The following is a 19,420-nucleotide window of genomic DNA, read 5'->3' on the forward strand; positions in this document are numbered from 1 at the left end:
ACTCAATCAGTGAATTTTGAGGTCCTTCAAACTGTGCTGGTGGAGACTGAAGGAATCCAAACCACTGGGATATACACCATCTGATGTTTCTGATCCTGACCTCATTACTCCAAATTGTCTCCTGATGGGGGGGCCAGATGCTTCACTCCCCCTGACAGTATTCCCCCAGTCTGAGCCGGTCAGCCGATGTCATCACAGCTAGATCCAGATCCTTGCCAACCAATTCTGGAGACATTACCTAAAATTCTGCCTGCCTGGACTTCAAAAGTCGTCAAAAATGACATCGGGATGGCCCTACGTTGCTGATCATGGATGCTTAGCTACCCAGAGCTCTCTGGCCTGTGGGAAAGGTGTCAGAAGTATTCTCCGTAACTGACACCAGAGTGAGGACAGCCAAGGTTCAGGTGGGAGAAAAATCATACACTTTTGCATGCCTTATACAATTATCTGCCATTCCTGATAAAAGTAATTGTAAACCCCACAGAAGAATTGAAGCCTTTTTGTATACTTGTATTTTGATGGAAATCTAGGGGCAGTTGTAAACAATTTTGTAAAAAATCTCTAACCTCTCTGTATTAACTATTTCCTTCCTTTGAGGTACACGCATACACAGCACCTTCCCTGAGCCAATGAACTTCCAGAAACCTTGAACACATGACCACTGTTTATTTTATAGAAAACCACAACCACACAAACCAGTCCCAGAAAACAATTGCGTCTTCGTTTTGTCTCTAATTGGACAGCGTTTAGTGGGTCAGCACTCTGATTGCATTATTAGCCTCTAAACTAGGAGTAATGGTAATGGAGGGATCGAAGGCTCGCAATATAAGTTTGTAGAGTTCTAGCTGCAAACGTACAACCGATGTGACCAGTGTTCTAGCTGCACCTCTTCAGGCTCCGCACTGACAGCTGCAGGCCAGCTGACAGTCTTGCCTGGGCCCGGGACGAGATAATCTTAGATGGGCCTTCAAACAACACGTCGAGCGCTGTTTTGCTCTCTCTCCCTCGTGCATATTAATCCAAATCAATTGACACTATAGAAGGTAAAAGGTCGGAAGACCGCAGTTTCACGTGGAACATTTGGAAAAAAATTTCTCCTGAATTACCGCGTGACTTGTGCTAAAAAAGAAAAGAAAAAAAGTTGCCTTATTTTCTCTAAAAAGCGTTCCGCCCATTCAGCTGACATAACTCCTGACAAGGCTCGTAAACGTTTGCTGCGATGTTTCTTACCTTGCTCTACGTTGACTTTACTAGTTCCAGCTTCACCGTCACTGGCTTTTTTTTAAATATTTGTTTAGAAAATCTCCCAGGCCTCTATTTTCTTCTTCTCTTCTTCTCTTTTCTTTCCTTTTCTGAGCACCGGATTTGTGCTGACCGGACATTTTGAGCGTTCCGAACTTCAAATTAAATGACAACATCAAATTTTGATCAGTGGCCAAACCATTTTTGTTTTGGGGGTGGGGGGGTTCTTGGCCACTATTTCAAGGACAATTAGGAAGAAAACAAATAAAAAGCTTTTATGTAACTCAAATATTACATTTTTTTTCCACAAATAAGCCTTATTTTTATTTTTATTATTCAATAATTTAATGAGGGCCCAGTTCTGCCCCCCCACCGACGCCATTCTACTCAGTGTTCCAGCTATCAACAATGAACGCGCGTCGGCGCGTGCTATGATTGACAGCTCGCTCACGAGGGCGCGAGGGCGGGTCTGTGTTGAAACGCTAACTGTCAATCAACCATCGTGGGAGGGGCGTCGATATTGTGACGTCACAATATCGAACAGCTTGATTTGAGACAGGAGAAAACATATAAGAAGATTTAAAAAAAAAACACTGGATGGATTTATATCATTTTATGATGGTTGTGTACAGGCACTGCCAACACACATTTCAGTACAATCAACTTGTAAAAGTGCATGAACCATTATATGACCCCTTTAACAAGGAGGCATTAATCACTCTTGAGGTTTTTTGAAGAGCTGCATGGAACAACACTGTATTCTGCTTGTTTACATCAGGAACACACTTACTCGTGTGTAACTTGTGCATTCAGTTCTCCTTGAGTCCCCCTGGTGGGCTGGATAGAACAACACAACTTTTACAATACCCTGACACATGCAAGGCTGGATGATGTGAAAGACCTGGAAGTGAATTCTGAACTGCTCTTGTAGACTTTCTTGGCGAAAGACCTCTTGCATTTGGGAGCATCTTTGCACATCTCCTCGCAGGCAGAGAAGTGTGTCAATTTTGCCGGACTGGACGAAAATCCGCAGTGAATAAGGTTAAGTTTACGCTGGAAAGCATTCATATGCGCATAGAGGTCTGAAACAGTCTGAGACCGACCTTGTAACTGTGTGTTCAGATAATTCAGATGCACAGTCATATAATCTGTGAGGAAGGCCATGTCACAAATAAATTCTGGATCCCATAGTTTGCTGCTGTAAGCGCTTGTTTAACTGTGGAAATCAACTGATCAGACAGTATTTGCAACTGTTGTTGTCTCATCTCTTACTGAATTGGGCTCAACGCCCTTGGATGATGATATCTCACAGCTAAATAATGCACTGGCTATTAACCTGGGATTTATTTGCTCCTCGCAAGGTCTGTGAAATCAAGTGCTCTGCTCCATGCTATCACAATAACCTTCCTCTCCTTTAGTTCTAATGCGAGTGTGGCAAGTTTTTCGGGTGCCCTGTTTTCAGAATTTTGTGCAACCTGATCTTGCCTCACTTGTTACAGTTCAATTTGCTATATGCAGTGTTGGGAAAGTTCACTTTCTACATGAACTAGTTCAAAGTTCAGTTCACAGTTCCAAAAATGAACTAGTTCATAGTTCTTTTTTTTCCATGTTGCTGCGAGATAATATTTTTAAAAATGATTACCACAGCCTATATAGAACCACAGACAATTATTTTATCAGTTTTAACACTGAAGCTATGCGTCAGATTTTCCCCTTCCTCACCGACCTTGTCATAAAACTCGTTTAAATGATCATACGACGCCTCCTTGCTGCTTTTTGTTTTGATTTGATTTGTAAGGTAAGTGAAGAGTCGTTCATGAACGATCCATTCATTGTGTCTGTCACGTGACAAATAAACGAAAGACTCGAGGTAAAGTAATTATTTATGTTCCCTGTAAACGATTTTTGACTGCATTATAATGATTTCTTAATTCAGAATATGATCAAGATTGCGTAGGTGGATGTGTTTGGGGAATTTGCCAGTTAATAGTATAACATTTAAAGCCCCTTAAATGAACGAAATGACTCGAAAAAAGATTTGTTCATTTTGATGAACGAGATCGAACAAGAGAGTCAATAGACACTGGTGGTTGGTGTTGCCAGATTGGGTGTTTTTTCCGCTACATATTAAGGCCGGTTTACAGTGGGTTTTAGGTGGGTTTTCGCCTGGAAGGCTCTATAGAAATCTGGCATCCTATTGAACAAAGTTAAACTGAGAGAGCGTGGCGTTCACAGACACCAGAATGAACGAGTTCACAGTAACGTTCATCAGGCAGTAATACGGTACGTTCAGTTCACGTTCGCCCAAAATATGAACGAGTTCATGAACTATCGTTCAATGAACGCGTTCAGGCACAACACTGGCTATATGGCACGACGTCTCATACATCAACAACATATGAAGCAGCCTCTATGGAAGACACTAGCACACATTTCAGACGTGAATCATGGCAGAGTCGACGGAGAAAACAAAGAAAGCACAGTCGGAAGAGTCAAGGAAAAGAAAACGACGGCTCTGCGTGAGTGGTATTTACAACAGTAACGTTTAATACAAGTACTGGACAGTGACTCTAGGGGTCGCTGTTTGAGAAAAACGGAAACTGCTTAGTGTGCCTTTAAATAACTAATCGACCTATGTCAAATCTTCCTTTCCTGGCTAAAATTTTAGAATGAGTTGTAGCTTCACAGTTGCATAACCATCTTTTTGTTAGTAATCTTTTTGAGCAACTTCAATCTGGTTTTTGAACATTTTTATGACTCACAAATGTAATGACTTTTATGACATTACTTTTATAGCCGCCTGTTTGGTTGGTTCTGTGGTTCTGATGGTTCTGTATTTGAGTTTCAGAGGAAATTAAGGAATCTAGGAGTTATCTTTGATTCCCCATTAACATTTGACCCTTGTGTACAAAACGTTGTTAACGTTGTTCTTTTTTTTTTATATCTCAGAGATATTGCAGAATTTCGTCCCAATACTATTCTTTTCAGCTGCAGAAAAGCTAATTGCTTGGAATTTTTAAAACGCATTTAAAAACTGTTTGTTAGGTTTGGTTAGGAAAGTTAGGTTATTGTTGATTGTGGTAATCATTGCTGGTTTCTTGTTTATTTAATCCACCTATGCTTTTTTTGTTTGATTTATTTTGTATTTTGTTTATTACTTTACTTGTATTGTCTTATACTGTAAGCGCTTTGAGAAGCTCCTTTAAAGGCACTATAGAAAACAAAAGTTAATAAGTGTGCTTGCTGAAAGCAGCACACTTATTGTTCTTCTTAAGTTTTCTTCTTCTTCTTCTTCTTATTCCAGGGAGAGAAATTTTGGCCAGCTCCTGCGCCTAGGCCCTTTGAGAGAGAGACACCATTCCAACTTTAAAAGTCAGTACCGGTGTAAGATGCTTGCGAAGATGACATCACGAGTCCATGTCGTTTGTCCGCCATATTGGATTGAACAGAAAGCGAAACAAAATTTTCACAGGTCACAAATTTGGTCCAAACTTCACGAAACTGGACGTACATGATCCTTGGACCAAGCCTCATAAAAGTTACTAGAAGGATTTTTGATTTTCGGAAGCGTTTGCCCGTCTCAGCCAAATGAAATTGGCGGCGTAGTCGCCAAACAGGAAGTCGTCCATATCTCAGGAATGCTGTCACGTATCGAAACCAAACTTTGTACATGAACTCGGGACTCCAATGTGAGGATGCACAAGATCTGAATGTTTTTTTTATTTTTTTATTTCAGGCTAATTGACAAATCCATTTACTTATGTCTATGCAAAAGAGTTTCACCTCACACTTTTAATGTTAATGCATTTAGACAGTAGGTGGCACTGTTGTATTACATTTCACAGAGCTGCCAATTCTCAGATCAAGCAAACTTCAACGCACCCTTATCCACTACCTGCTAACGTTAGTGAACCGCACCCGAGCAAGCACACTTCGCAGTTCCTCCGGAAATGCATTCTAGTTTTGTGCAGTAATCCTTATATTAATAATCTTATGTAGTTTGATCTATTTTTTTTTTATCTCTAGCAATATCTAAATGTAATGGTCTTTAATATTTATTATGCTGTTATTCTTGATTTATTGAATTACAGAAAAGTGTGGAATTTTACACTAGAGCCTTATTTTTTTCTGCCTTTTATTGGAAACATGAACAATACCGATACTCACGGTCAAAAATAGTAATAACCTCAATGAAGTAAGATTCATACATGATAAAAAAGCATAAAGAGAAACACACTATAGTGATTACACAGTTTTACATAAATTCATTAACACTTCACTTTCATTATCGCACATCCATCTATAAAACGATCCCTTAATTACTTCAGTCACACGTCATCATGGCACTCCTGTCAATCATTCAGGGCTCCTCCCACAAAGAGATGCATAAAGGCTGTAATATTTACTGTGTCCAAAACACTACAGCCTCTTCTTGTTAGTCTGAATAAGAAAGAAAGAATAAGAAAGAAAGAAAGTGAAAACATTAATAATGAAATATTTAAATAAAAGCATCAACAACATGTGTCAAGAGGAAAGGCTAATAGATTGGGTTTTGTCTCTATCTAGTGGGTATTCTTACTTACTGGAAGATTTTCATACAGAGAGGAGTCCAGTTCGGGTTTACAATCATCAAGTTGAGGAGCCTTTATGAATGAAGACAAAGTAAAAACCGGAGTGTGTTATTTAAATTCCCATATACTTAGTCAATATAGATATTTCCACACTGACATTGAGCGTTTAATTCCTTTTGGCTATAGGTGAAGAGAGTTTAGTCTTTTGTAGGAAACACTTACAACACTTACCGTTACATTCTCATACACATGATCACTCAATTCAACATCATAAGCGTCGCGTCTGTCATGATCAGGTCTGGGATGATTCATCTTTGCCATTAAAGAAAAAAAAAACAGAATAAAGAGAAAATAAATAATGTCTATAAACAACTCACTAGAAAAAGTCACTAATTCAGACTTTTACTTTTAGTTACAAATAAATTTAGTAAACTACGGAAAACCAAATTATTTTTTCTCACCTGAGATTCCTGTGTGTCATTTCTCTTTTTCATACACCTGGTTCCCCTTTAAAGACAATGATTTGAAACAATTACACCCAATCAGAACCTATTTGATGATTAATACACAGATATTATTTGAACTAATGGTATTTTTCTATAGGATGTTGCACTGCTGTTTTGAATGTGATGAAATCTGGTCTATCTTCAGGATTTACTGCAGTAATGATGTGAGCTTCAGATTTCATTATTCAATAACTAACTGAGTAGCTGTCAGTGTGGAAAGATAGGATGGGAAATTTTGCCTTAGTTCACGTTCATCATGACATCTCACTGAATTCACAACTTTCTAACTCAGTCATTCATTCACACACACGAGAGAGTACCACAGACACACATCTTACCAAATCACTAACATCGTAATGATCACTGCAGCTCCACAAACCCCTCCAATGGATATGTATAATATCACCAGACGTCCTGCAACTGAGACAAAAGAGTAAAACATCTGAACAGATTAATTTGAGTCACTATAGAAAGAGTAATGTAAGTATATGAGCCGCGCTACCTTTAACAGTGACAGTTACAGCGTCTGATCTCTGAGATCCATGTTGATTGTGAGCCTGACAGTAGAAGCGTCCACTCTGTAGTGCACTGAAACTCTGTCCAGATCCAACAGCTGAGGTTTCATTCTCCTTAAACCAGCTGAAGTTCAGAGCAGGAGGGTTTGAGTCACTGATGCAGTTCAGAGTCACTGAATCTCCCTCCACTATTACACCAGATCCACTCATCAACACTGAGACGTTCCTGGGTGGGTCTAATAACAATCACCAAATTATTTAAGACCTCTGACACATTTTTAAAATGACTAATATGAACCAAATTAATCAAAACAGAGAATTAGCATCTTATGTTTTATAATAAACTCACACATGACGTTTAAAGTCACATTATCAGAGTATTTCTCTCCATGTTCATTGATGGACTTGCACTTGTATTCTCCACTGTCATCAGAGCTGATCTTTGAGATGTTGTAGATTCTTCCAGATCCTACAATCGTTCCTCCTTTAAACCAGCTGATTTCTGCAGGAGGGTTTGAGTCACTGCTGCAGTTCAGAGTCACTGAATCTCCCTCCACTATTACACCAGATGGACTGATGGACACTGAGACGTTCTTTGGAGGATCTAACACAGGACAAAAATTAAATATTTAAATCATCTCATTCAAACACAATCTCTGGTTTTTAAAAAGAACTAATGAATCTGTACTCACACATGACATTGAGCTGAACAGCAGGAGAGATGTGAGTGTGTCCGTCTACAGCACAGCTATATCTGCCTGAATCCTCTCTTCTGACTGACTGCAGCAGGAGTTCATTGTTTCTGTCTCTTCTCTCAGTTAATGGCTGTGAGTTTCTGTACCAGATGAATGTTGCTCTGTCAGTCAGAGCGCAGCTGCTTTTACATCTCAGAGTGACTGAATCTCCCTCTGTCACTCTCTCAGGAGACTCCACCTGAAGATCTGAACACAACACACACATTATATCTAGTGCTGCTGCCATACACTGATTATTATTCAACATAATGCACAGAAGAAGAGATAAACCTCACCAAAGTCACCTGTGACAGTAAGAGTTACACCAGGTTTACCAATCCATTTGTCTTTATCAGTGATGAATCTGAAATAGTACATGTGTGAATCCTTCAGTGTCACATGACTCAGTCTGACGGTGCAGTTCTGCTGTTTATCTCCCAGATACTGAAGCCTCTGACTGTATTCAGGGTCCTCAGACAGATCTAGAAGCACAACACCCTCTTGTATTGGGCCTTTTGTCCAGAACACTTTCTTGATCTGATGTCCAGTAGGGTATGTATAAGTGCATCTCATTATCACTGTTGAGTCCTTTAGTGCACAGTTGTGTGAAGGACTGTAACTCACACCCCAATCAGCACTAGAAACCCCTGAAACACAGAATTTATCCTGAACAATTTAGCAGCAGCTTGTGCATATAAAATTAAAGTATCAAATTTATCTTGAGTGTTTCTGAAGTGTTGAATTGACTAACCATGAATCATGAGAAGAACGATCAGAGGAAGAGGAGGAGCCATTCTGACTGATGTCACTATCAACACCTACAACAAATGTACAGTGGCTTATTTTTCAACTTTAAGGGCCAGTTACATAAATATAGCCATTACGTTAAGACAGTGTCTTAAGATCTAGTATGATCAGTCAGTCACACTTTTCGGTATCAGATTAGTCAAATGTACGTTTTTATGTAACTGACATAAATTTATGAACAGTTTTAAAGAAGAAAATGTGATGACTAACTTGTAAGACTAGTCCTGGCGGTTTATGCAAGTCTTGTCGTTTCTGTCTCGTTGTTACACATTAAGTTTTTCATATTCTCATTGCATTAGATGTTTCATCAAATATATTAGACAGTATATATATCTGTAGCGAGGGCGGTGTGGTGCAGTGAAGTCTGCAGTGGGATAGAGAGACTTGAGATGGAGATGAGCGGAGAGTAAGACCTTCTCCACACAGACACGGGTATTTTTATAACCGTGACTTTTTTATGCGGTTCGGCCGTTCGTCCACACGGAAACGCAGTATCAGGTCACTGAAACCGAACATTTTTGAAAACCCCTGCCAGGGTGAGGATTTTCAGAAACGCCAGTTGCAGTGTTGTCGTGTAGACAGTAAAACGTCTCGGGTTACTATTGTATCCCTCGTTCCCAACGGAACATAGCCGTGTCAGCTTTTAAAGGGTCGAAGCAAGTCGTTCTCAGGAGCTTGAAAAGTGTGGCCGAGGGATGCAGCGTCTCGTTCCCTACTCAGGGAACGAGGGTTACAATAGTAACCCGAGACGTTCCCTTTCGTAAGGGAACTCCCGCTGCATCGATACTCAACGCTTTGGGGAACGAATACCCACGCCGCCACACTGAGAGACCCCGCCCTGGTGTGAAGCAATCTGGCACACTCAAGACCTCTTGAAGAGAAACCCCTGCTAGCAAGGCTCTAGAGGATGCCACTCCTCTAGTTGAGTGAGCTTTTATCAGGAGAGGTAAAGGCAGATTGCGCATCTCGTAAGCTGAAGAAATAGCCTCTACTATCCACTTGCTAATAGTCTGTTTGGAGACCAGGGAACCCTTCTTGGATAACCCAAAACACACAAACAGCTGGTCCGACTTCCTCCAGCCCGAGGTCCTATGTACATAGGCCTCAAGAGCCCGGACCGGGCATAACAAGTGTAATTTAGCTTGATCAGCCAACACATGCGGTGGAGGATGAAAGGCCTGAAGGATTATAGACCGTGCCACATTCGTGGGCAGCTTAGGCACGTAGCCAGGTCTAGGGTGGAGAATGGCTCTCACTCTGCCAGGAGTGAACTCGAGGCACGTAGCCAGGTCTAGGGTGGAGAATGGCTCTCACTCTGCCAGGAGTGAATTCGAGGCAAGAGGGAGCCACAGATAGTGCCTGCAGGTCGCCAACTCGTTTCAGGGAAGTAATAGCGAGCAGGAAGGCTACCTTAAAGGATAAAAATTTCTCAGACACCTTATCCAGGGGTTCGAAGGGTGTCAGGGATAACCCTCCGAGGACCACTGCCAGGTCCCACGTGGGGACCCTAGGCTGGATGGCAGGCCTCATCCTCCTGGCTCCACAAAGGAAACAAATAATGAGTGGGTGTGTCCCCAGCGTGCCCACCCTTAAAGGTGTGTGGAAGGCTGATATAGCCGCCACATAGACATTAAGCGTGGACGGGGAGAGCCCGTCAGAGAAACGATTCTGGAGGAACACCAGTACTGAAGCCACTGGGCAGTTAACTGGGTCCAACTGACGTTCTCTGCACCATGACATGAAAATTTTCCATTTAAATGCATAAAGTTTCCTCATGGAGGGGGCTCTAGAGTTTAGAATGGTCTCAACGACCTCGGTTGAGAGACCAGCATTTGTGAATTGGTCCCCCTCAGGGGTCAATCCAGCAGCTTCTTGGGCTTCAGCCAAGGGTGAAATATCATGACCTCGGACCAAGGAGGGAGGACCATCCTGATCCGGATTTACCACGGAAGGCCTGCCAGGAGAGCCCAGATGTTTGGAAGCCATATTCGGGCCAGTCAGTACGGGGCTACTAAGAGTAAGCTGATCCCGTACTGCCGAACCCCTTTGTACTCTAGAACCCCCGGGGGCAGAACAATCGGGGAAAACATACACAGACGTGGCCTCAACCATGTCTGTATCATGATATCCAGACCCAGCGGAGCTGGAAGAGCATGGGAGAGGTGGCGCAGAAGGTGGCCGTCCACATGAAGGGGAAACGGGACCACCTCTGACACACCAATCTCCATCCCAGCTAAAGCCAACTTGGGGTGGAGTTTGAGGTCCTGTGATAGTATTAGTCCCGTGCAAATCCCCCGGGCTGCCGCCCCTGCCTCAACAGGATGACTGCCCCCTCTTTGATCAGAGAGACCACCGACGTATTGTCTGTCAAAAATAGAACCTGATGACCTCTCTGAAATTTCCTCAGACCCTGTGTTTCCAACACAGGTTCTAGGAGCAGAAACCATAACTTCCTCCCCATGATCAGAAAACGAGGGCATATGCGCGTAACTCTGGTCATGCGGAGTGGATTCCCTCTCGGGAAAAACCCATTGGTCCTGAGCCACTACTACAGGGCCCCCACGCACAGCAGGCCAAAGAATAGTATGTTGAACACTGCTGCCAGCAAGCCCACTCTTTGATAAGGTCATATAGTGGTGGCCTGGCCTAGCTTGATATTCATGACTATGGTCAGGAAGGTAAATGTCCGAGCTGGAGACAATTGTGCCTGCATCGTGACTGTAACCGCCCCCAGGAATCGATTTCTCTGAAGAGGCACTAGTGATTTTTCCTAGACTTGGAGCCATATTCCCAAGCACCTCACGAGACTCAGAACAACACCTCGGTGTTGAACCGTCTGCTCTAGTAGTCAATGGACGGGAATGAGGATGCCCTGAAGACTCCATGGAGCTAGGACAGTGACCATGCATTCCGAGGAGGTGCGGGGATACAATACTAGGCCGAATGGAAGAATCCAGAACTGATGTGCTTTTCCCCCAAAAGCAGATCTCGGAAACTTCCTGTGATGGGGTTGGAAGAGCATGGGAGAGGTGGCGCAGAAGGTGGCTGTCCACATGAAGGGGAAACGGGACCACCTCTGACACACCAATCTCCATCCCGGCTAAAGCCAACTTGGGGTGGAGTTTGAAATCCCCGGGCTGCCGCCCCTGCCTCAACAGGATGACTGCCCCCTCTTTGAATAGTATGTTGAACACTGCTGCCAGCAAGCCCACTCTTTGATAAGGTCATATAGTGGTGGCCTGGCCTAGCTTGATATTCATGACTATGGTCAGGAAGGTAAATGTCCGAGCTGGAGACAATTGTGCCTGCATCGTGACTGTAACCGCCCCCAGGAATCGATTTCTCTGAAGAGGCACTAGTGATTTTTCCTAGACTCTGAGCCATATTCCCAAGCACCTCACGAGACTCAGAACAACACCTCGGTGTTGAACCGTCTGCTCTAGTAGTCAATGGACGGGAATGAGGATGCCCTGAAGACTCCATGGAGCTAGGACAGTGACCATGCATTCCGAGGAGGTGTGGGGATACAATACTAGGCCGAATGGAAGAATCCAGAACTGATGTGCTTTTCCCCCAAAAGCAGATCTCGGAAACTTCCTGTGATGGGGTTAGAAGGGAATGAGGAGTTAAGGAGCTTGAGGATCTATCACGACAGTCCAGTCCTCGGTGCTGGTCTGACTGACAGTCGGTATCTTCAATCTGAACCCCCTCGGAGGTTGATCCAGTAGCATGAGATCCGAAGCAAGGCCTAACTCCCCTCCCCTCACAGGAACTATGAAGTACCGGCTGTAGAACCCGGGCTCCCGTAACCAAGGAAGAGCCCACTTTGAGGTTTCCTGTGTTTAGAGGGACTAGACTTTCTGTTCCAAGAACCGACCCTGCTCGGGGCTGGCCGACATGTGAACCACCCTTAGTAAATAATATTTGTATATTAGCTCCACTGTAAGCAGGACCCGCTTGGCTATATTTTGAAGACCCCTCAGGGTGTCTAAATATGCCATTATGGGGACCAGTCCCCAGAGACTGGCCTCGGCTATAACTTTCCAAATGGCTTTGGTGACCTGAAGCAGCTAACTGGCAGGAACTAACCGAAATATGCTTTCTACAGACCTCCTGAGAGGCGGCGAACTCGACAGGGCCGCAACGTTTTCGGGCAGATACTGCGATTTGTGTTCGCTGGAAGCCAATGTCCCGAAGCGCCATTGGCGGTGGGAAGCAAACATCGATTTCCTAAGGGCTGCATAAGGGGGCGAGACTCCTGTGCTCGCTCTCCTGGGGGAACGCCCATAAGGGTCCGCGTGTTAGGACAAAACCTCTTAGTTGAAGCCATCTTAGCCCGAGAGATAGTCCTCAGACCTGTCTGAGGTATAGAAGGCTTCATGCGAGAATGTTTCTTCTGGCCCCAAGCCTTATACGGGGGGGCACAAGCCTTCTCAAAATATGAGGAGCTGGCGGCTGTCCCATGAGGCTGCCCCCTGGCAGCAACCCCATGAGACCTGGACTGACAACTGGGCATAGCTGATTGTCGCTCTGCCTCCTGAAGCCTCTCGACAACGGTTCTTGCCGCATCGCCAAAGAGGCCAGAAGGCGAAAGGGGGGCATCGAGAAGGAAAGCCCTGTCTTTCTCCCCGATCCCCCAAGCGATTAAGCCATAAATGTCTCTCTGAGACGACTAGTGCTGCCATAGAACGGCCAATAGCACGGGCCGTCTCTTTAATAATACGGAGAGATAATTCAGCTACGTTGAGTGAGACCTCCCAGTTATCATCCACCTTTTTGAGGAGGTCAGCCTGGTATGCCTGTAATAACCCCATCGTGTGTAGGCATGCACCGGCTCGACCCACCGCCATATATGATTTCCCTAACAAATTCGATGTAAGAGATTTGGAGGGAAGTGTCTGAGCTATCAGGGGTGACGCAATGTCGGGGAGAAAATATTTCGCAAAATATTCCTCAACCCGAGGCATCACCTCATAACCATTCTCATTAGATCCCCTAATGGATGAGTAAATATATACATGGGGGGAAAATAATTGAGATGAACATGGATTTTTCCACGATCTCGATACCTCAGTATGGAGATCAGTGAAAAAGGGAAGGCCCTGACACGAAGATTGTGGCTGGGTCTGCAGGAAGCATATGTAGCTGAAAACTGTTTGCACAGACAGCGCCCTCAAGCACTGCCCGTGCATGCTCCACTCCCAGACAAACAACACAGAACGAGTGCGTGTCATCCTCACTCAAATAGCGTGGGCAAGGGGACGCACACCGCCTGAATCGTTTCTATATATTCGCCATATATATATGAGATAGACAGACAACACCAAATAAGACAATACAGTCACACAGAACGCTTGCTGAAGACAGAACAGCTGAAGACCGTTGTCCTTATATAGCTTCCGGATCACCATCACATGCAACGTCACGAGTGACAAAAGACACAGCAACAATCAAGATTGCAGTAGTTCCACTACAGACTTCAGGCGCGTCATGCCGAAGGCATTCCCCAAAGCGTCGAGTATCGATGCAGCGGGAGTTCCCTTACGAAAGGGAACCGGGGTTTTTGCTTCTGATTCAGGCTTCTGATTGGCCAACGTGGCTTTACGATCGCCACCTGCTGGTGTGGCATGCTCTTGACAGCGCGTGATAGCATGATTTTGTGTTTTCATGTAGGCGGAGATTTCTTTTAAACCAAGCATGTGTGGACAGGATTTTTTTTTAAACGCAGGAGGAAAAACTCTGGTTATAAAAATACCTGCGTCCGTGTGGACTATGCCTAAGCAGGTCAAGTGCAAAACTACAAACACCTGTGTCTTGTTGCAGTAATTGGAATGGAGAAACAGATAAAAGCCACTGGGAAACTGGGAGATTCTGAGAGAGTGGACTGAGGAGTCGTGCGCTGATTAATTTTGTGTGGCGCATTCGCACGGGATAAGCGAAGCCTGTGGTTTTACTTGAATTTACTGACTTATCTCCCGGATATGATGTCAATAGGCTATTGCTTGGAAATGTATTGTCATTATTATAGGTCTAACTGTAGGATATATCATAAACACAAGAATGTTCCTCACCGCATGCTACTATACATGTCATCCATCTCCATCTAATCATTCTTTTGTTTTTGCTCTTCTGATGGTTTTCAGCTTTCTTTTTCTGCAAATTGTATAGTTGCATCATATCATGTTGTATAGCGATATGACCCAGCACACAAAATACTATCAAAACACTCCAACGCAGCCTCCATTCTTCACGAAAGATGGATAAAAAAGCGCACAGGAAACAAAAACCTTGAAAAAATTAACAACGACCCCACCAAATTACAGAGATGCCGATTTGCACGGGACTAATACTATCACAGGACCTCAGTGTTCGGCGAAATATGGTCGGTCATTTGTGGGGGAATTTTTACTTTACAAATTACAGACATGGCCGATTCGCACGGGATTAAGATCTCAGACAACCTCTGCAATTATTACAAATGACTAGAGGTCACCAGGTAATACTTATCCCGTGTGAATAGGGCATTATTGCGTTAATTGCAGTTATTGTCATGGAGAAAAGCCACTGGGAAACTGGGAGATTCTGAGGGAAAGTGGACTGAGGACTCGTGCGCTGTGTCTGTTCCAGAGCGGACTTTATGATTCTTTGATCTACTGAGAAATGTATGGAAGCACAGAGAACACAGATGAAGACACAAGATCAACATAAACCCCCTGTATCTTGACTATAGCTGCGCATGCACATGTACAAGTGTGTGGGTCACCTAATGTAGCACCAGTGACCTCATCTTCCTTTTCTTATGAAAATTGAGCACCATCTATTTTGAGATTGAACAGAGAACTAAAAGAGAAATACGCTCTAGTTCTTAGCTTAAAGCCAAGCAGAAATCAATTAAATACTTTTATTTATGCAAGAAAATGACAGAAACCATAATTTTTGCACTGCTTGAGTAAGGAACTGTCTAAAGCCTTTCCCCGTCTCCTTTGATTGACAGCAGCTTTCATTATATAGTCAGCCTGTATTATACAGTTACTTCTTGTTAACATATTCAAGTTTTAAAGGGTTTTGTCACCAACATACAAAACACTGCTAGAGAAAACTTTGTGCTATTGGACTTTTGATTTTAAACCATATAGTTACTGAGACACAGCCCTGTGACAACTAGCCCCAACCAATCTCCCATAAATCCCCCACACTTAAGATATTTAACAGAACAGTTATAAAAATCATGCTCTTACCCGTTTCACCAACACCAGGGACAGCACTACAAATGATCAGGATGAAACCAGTATAGGCGTTTTCACACACTGAATGACACGTGATTAACACATTATATTTTAATATGAGCTTATGACACCTCAACTAGTGCAGATCGAGCAGAAGAAGAGTTTTAACAGACAACATTAGACTAAAGGCATAAACATTAAACTGAGAGCAACTTTACATCAGTTTATAAAGATGCTCATGTAATAATGTTTTCAAACTTGGGAATATCTATATTTAATCAGTTGCAAATAGACTGTAATGACAAGTAACCTGTTCTTAAGAAACAGAGAAAATAATTGCTTGAATAACTGTACTTTAATTTGCATATGCAGACCAACTATCCTAGCTTGTAAAACACTGGAAGGTATTGCAGTGGCAGTGACGTCAAAACACACATTTCATCGCTAGCATTGCCAACTGTGCACTTGATAAACCTCCCATTTACTGATTAATAGCAATCTGGAAGTTAAATAAGGAACTTTAAACACGCTGATGAAGCAGAATTGATTCATCTGAATGTTTTTATCATGATAACTATTACGTTTTTTAATGTGTCAGTTGCCTTCACCTTCTTGAATGCATCACATGTCTCTAAACATTGTTAAATACTGCTTCCTCTTTTGTAGGTGAGAAAAACAAATGCATGAACTTTTGACATCAGCATCGCAGTGTTGATCACATGACTTTCATTAAGCGATGGAGAGACGCTGAGGGAAGTCACACCAAAGAGGAAGAGGAAATCAGTCCTGTCAGAGTAACGCTTGAGGCCTTTTCACATACCAAATATTTCAGCTCTAGTAATGGAAGTCCTGACTTCTAAATAAAAGATCCAAATTGGGAATTGTCTGGATAAACCTGAAATAAACACTTTTTTTGAGCATCAGAAACAGCATTTATGGATCTTTATGGATCATGTAAAATTGAAATATGTTATTAAAATGTGACTTTGGCCAACAGTTTTTCAGATATTTTGCCCTTCAAGCATATAGGAGTTGGTCTTGCATGAGCGACAAAGGGTTCCTGCCTGAAAGGGTTGCAAATAAATGAACTTTCCTTGAAAGGGACTTTGATTATGTTGTATCACCAAAAGGTGAAGGTCCAGTAACTAAAGTCGGCACTTAAAGAGAATTTAAGAGAAACTTCACCTCCATATTGTGATGCATTTTGTGAAGTGGATTATCAAACAAGTGAAAAAAAAAATGAGTGGGAATTGTTGATTGGATTGTGAAAAGTCGGCATTGCAAGGATCCATGGGTACTAGTGTTGACACTAGTAATTTATTGAATAAAGATGAATTCCAAATGTTAAATATTTAAAGTGAATTTAATATTTAAACAGTTGTATTTCTACACAGAGCTTAAAAATGTTTAAGTGACACAAATAATTACAAAAACTAATAAACAATTTACCTAGCTTTACCTATAAGCAAGTATAATCAACCAAGTCACAATGCATTGTAGGATTGAAAATAATCCAAGATATTTTAAATGAACAAAGATATTTGCTTGACTGTTTTTCTACCCCCTCTTTTTACCACAATGACCATTTGGAGTTCCTAAGGCACAGAGGGGCTGATAGTGATCTAGGCTTGCAGGCCAAATGTTTGTACTTTGGGGGTCGATGAATTGTCACACCTTTAGTACAGTGGTGGGAATGTAATTATCTGATTGGTCAGTTTGAATGTCTCACATTTGGGTTTTAGTCACATGGTCAAGGAAAGGATAAAAGAAGATTGTAAATGTTGCTCTGTCTTTTTGATGCTCTGGCTATCTTCTTCTCTGGGTCCCTTTCTTGGGGGCTCCTCTTTTCTTTGTCTCTCTCTCTCTCTCTCTCTCTCTCTCTCTCTCTCTCTCTCTCTCTCTCTCTCTATCTATCTCTCTCTCTCTCTCTCTCTCTCTCTCTCTCTCTGGTAACATTTTTTCATATATGCTGGGTACAATTAATAATATAAGTTATCATCATCTCATACATCTCTTTTGTGACTATTTTAAGTGTAACCATAACCATAATTTGTCATTAAACCTTTTCAATTGCAACTAATGTGCTAACTAGTTTTGATTTGGTATTGACTTTGAAGTGCTACATATTGCAATACAATATCGTCACTCTCTATAGCAACGCTCTCCCACAAATATTAAGCTATTGTAATTGCACTTATTTCCGTTGTTGGTATAAGTGGCAGTGGGTGGTATAGACAAGAAATGTGCAGTTTTCTACCATCTTGCCAATAACGTTTCTTTAGTCATTCGGCAGTTCTTGCAGCTTGAACCACTGCAGGAATTCCACCCTTACAGCATAAAGCAACAATATATTTCCATGATGACATTATTTGCCGGCCACAAGCCTTTGATTTCCACTTGAATCCATTGCCATATTTTCCTGATTCTTTTCTAAACACTCCTGTCAGGCTCCACCCACACAGTTACATGAAGACTGTAATGTTTTGGTGTGTGCCATCGTCCACCACAGCATATTCCTGTAAGAAATTAGACAAAAATGAGATCCATTTATCAAGTTTTGAAATGTTTAAACTGCACACTCATAGTGTTCCTGCACTGGTGTCGAGAGAAGGCCGACAGAGTAGGACATTTACCATATTTTTCTGAAAGTAAGACGACCCTGATTATAAGACCCCACTGTCAAGATGTACCTTTTGGAAAAAAGCTTTTTGAGGGCCAAATCTTGTCTTTTATAAAGAAAGTAATTTACTTTGAAAATAATTTTCATATTGCATATTTTTCATATTCTAAAGGTCATTAAACACAGGTGTTTGATCTGCATTATTATCACAATTATTATTATTATTATTATTATGAATATTCACATTTATGTTACTGTTTATTTTATAGAAAACCACAACCACACAAACCAGTCCCAGAAAACAGTTGCGTCTTCGTTTTGTCTGTAATTGGACAGCCTTTGGTGGGTCAGCACCCTGAGAAGGCAACTTATTCTATATAGTTAAGAGCATTTTATAAAAAGCATTTTTTCCATTCCAAGAATACTTTTTGTAACATAAGAAAAAACCTCATCATAAACTGGACAGGGCAAATGAAGCAGCATCCTACATTTTCTCGAGAATTAGCCAAACGGAGAAAGAAAGAGGAAGTAAAAATAAATTTTTTTTAAAAGAACACGCCGACTTTTTGGGACTTATTCACCGTATCCCCCAGAGTTAGATAAGTCCATACATACCTTTTTCATCTCCGTGCATGCCGTAACTCTGTCTGATGCACCCACCGCTAGCCTAGCTTAGCACAAATACTGGAGGTAATCGGCTACAGCTAGCATACTGCTCCCAATAAGTGACAAAATAACGCCAACATTTTCCTATTTACATGTTGTGATTTGTATAGTCACAGCGTGTACGTATAACAAGGTCACATGACACACAGCCATCTTCAAACCGTATACATACTGGGAACTATATTCTCAGAAGGCGAAGCACTGCTACTTCTGCGGAGGGATTTACTCTAACTCTCAGCGAACTCTGCTCCACACCACAGGGCTTCTCAGGTGCTGTGAGTAAATCACTCCGCAGAAGTAGCAGTGCTTCGCCATCTGAGAATATAGTTCCCAGTATGTATACGGTTTGAAGATGTCTGTCTCATGTGACCATGTTATTTGTACACGCTGTGACTATACAAATCACAACATGTAAATAGGAAATGTTGGCGTTATTTTATCACTTATTGGGAGCAGTCGGATAATTTTTTCTTTTTTTTTCTTTTTTTTTATAGGTCGGCTTTGGTCGGACTCGGGCTCATTTAGCTTTTCTC

General features: G+C 42.2%; 1 protein-coding gene across 1 annotated transcript in view; it reads right to left on the minus strand.

Moving 5' to 3' along the window:
- Window positions 1-15,627, minus strand: part of LOC311077711 (B-cell receptor CD22-like) — a 65,163-nt gene extending 49,536 nt beyond the window's left edge. The window contains exons 1-4 of the mRNA XM_084106314.1: window positions 15,614-15,627; window positions 8,320-8,386; window positions 7,874-8,215; window positions 7,527-7,775 (exon numbers count right to left, since the gene is read on the minus strand). Of these exons, the coding sequence (XP_083962440.1) occupies window positions 7,527-7,775; window positions 7,874-8,215; window positions 8,320-8,362 (634 nt within the window). The 5' untranslated portion in view covers window positions 8,363-8,386; window positions 15,614-15,627. The remainder of the gene's footprint in view (window positions 1-7,526; window positions 7,776-7,873; window positions 8,216-8,319; window positions 8,387-15,613) is intronic.
- Window positions 15,628-19,420: the final 3,793 nt, after the last annotated feature.

This window comes from Abramis brama, assembly GCF_963993115.1.
Source record: "Abramis brama genome assembly, chromosome: 2".
NCBI classification, from domain to species: domain Eukaryota; kingdom Metazoa; phylum Chordata; class Actinopteri; order Cypriniformes; family Leuciscidae; genus Abramis; species Abramis brama.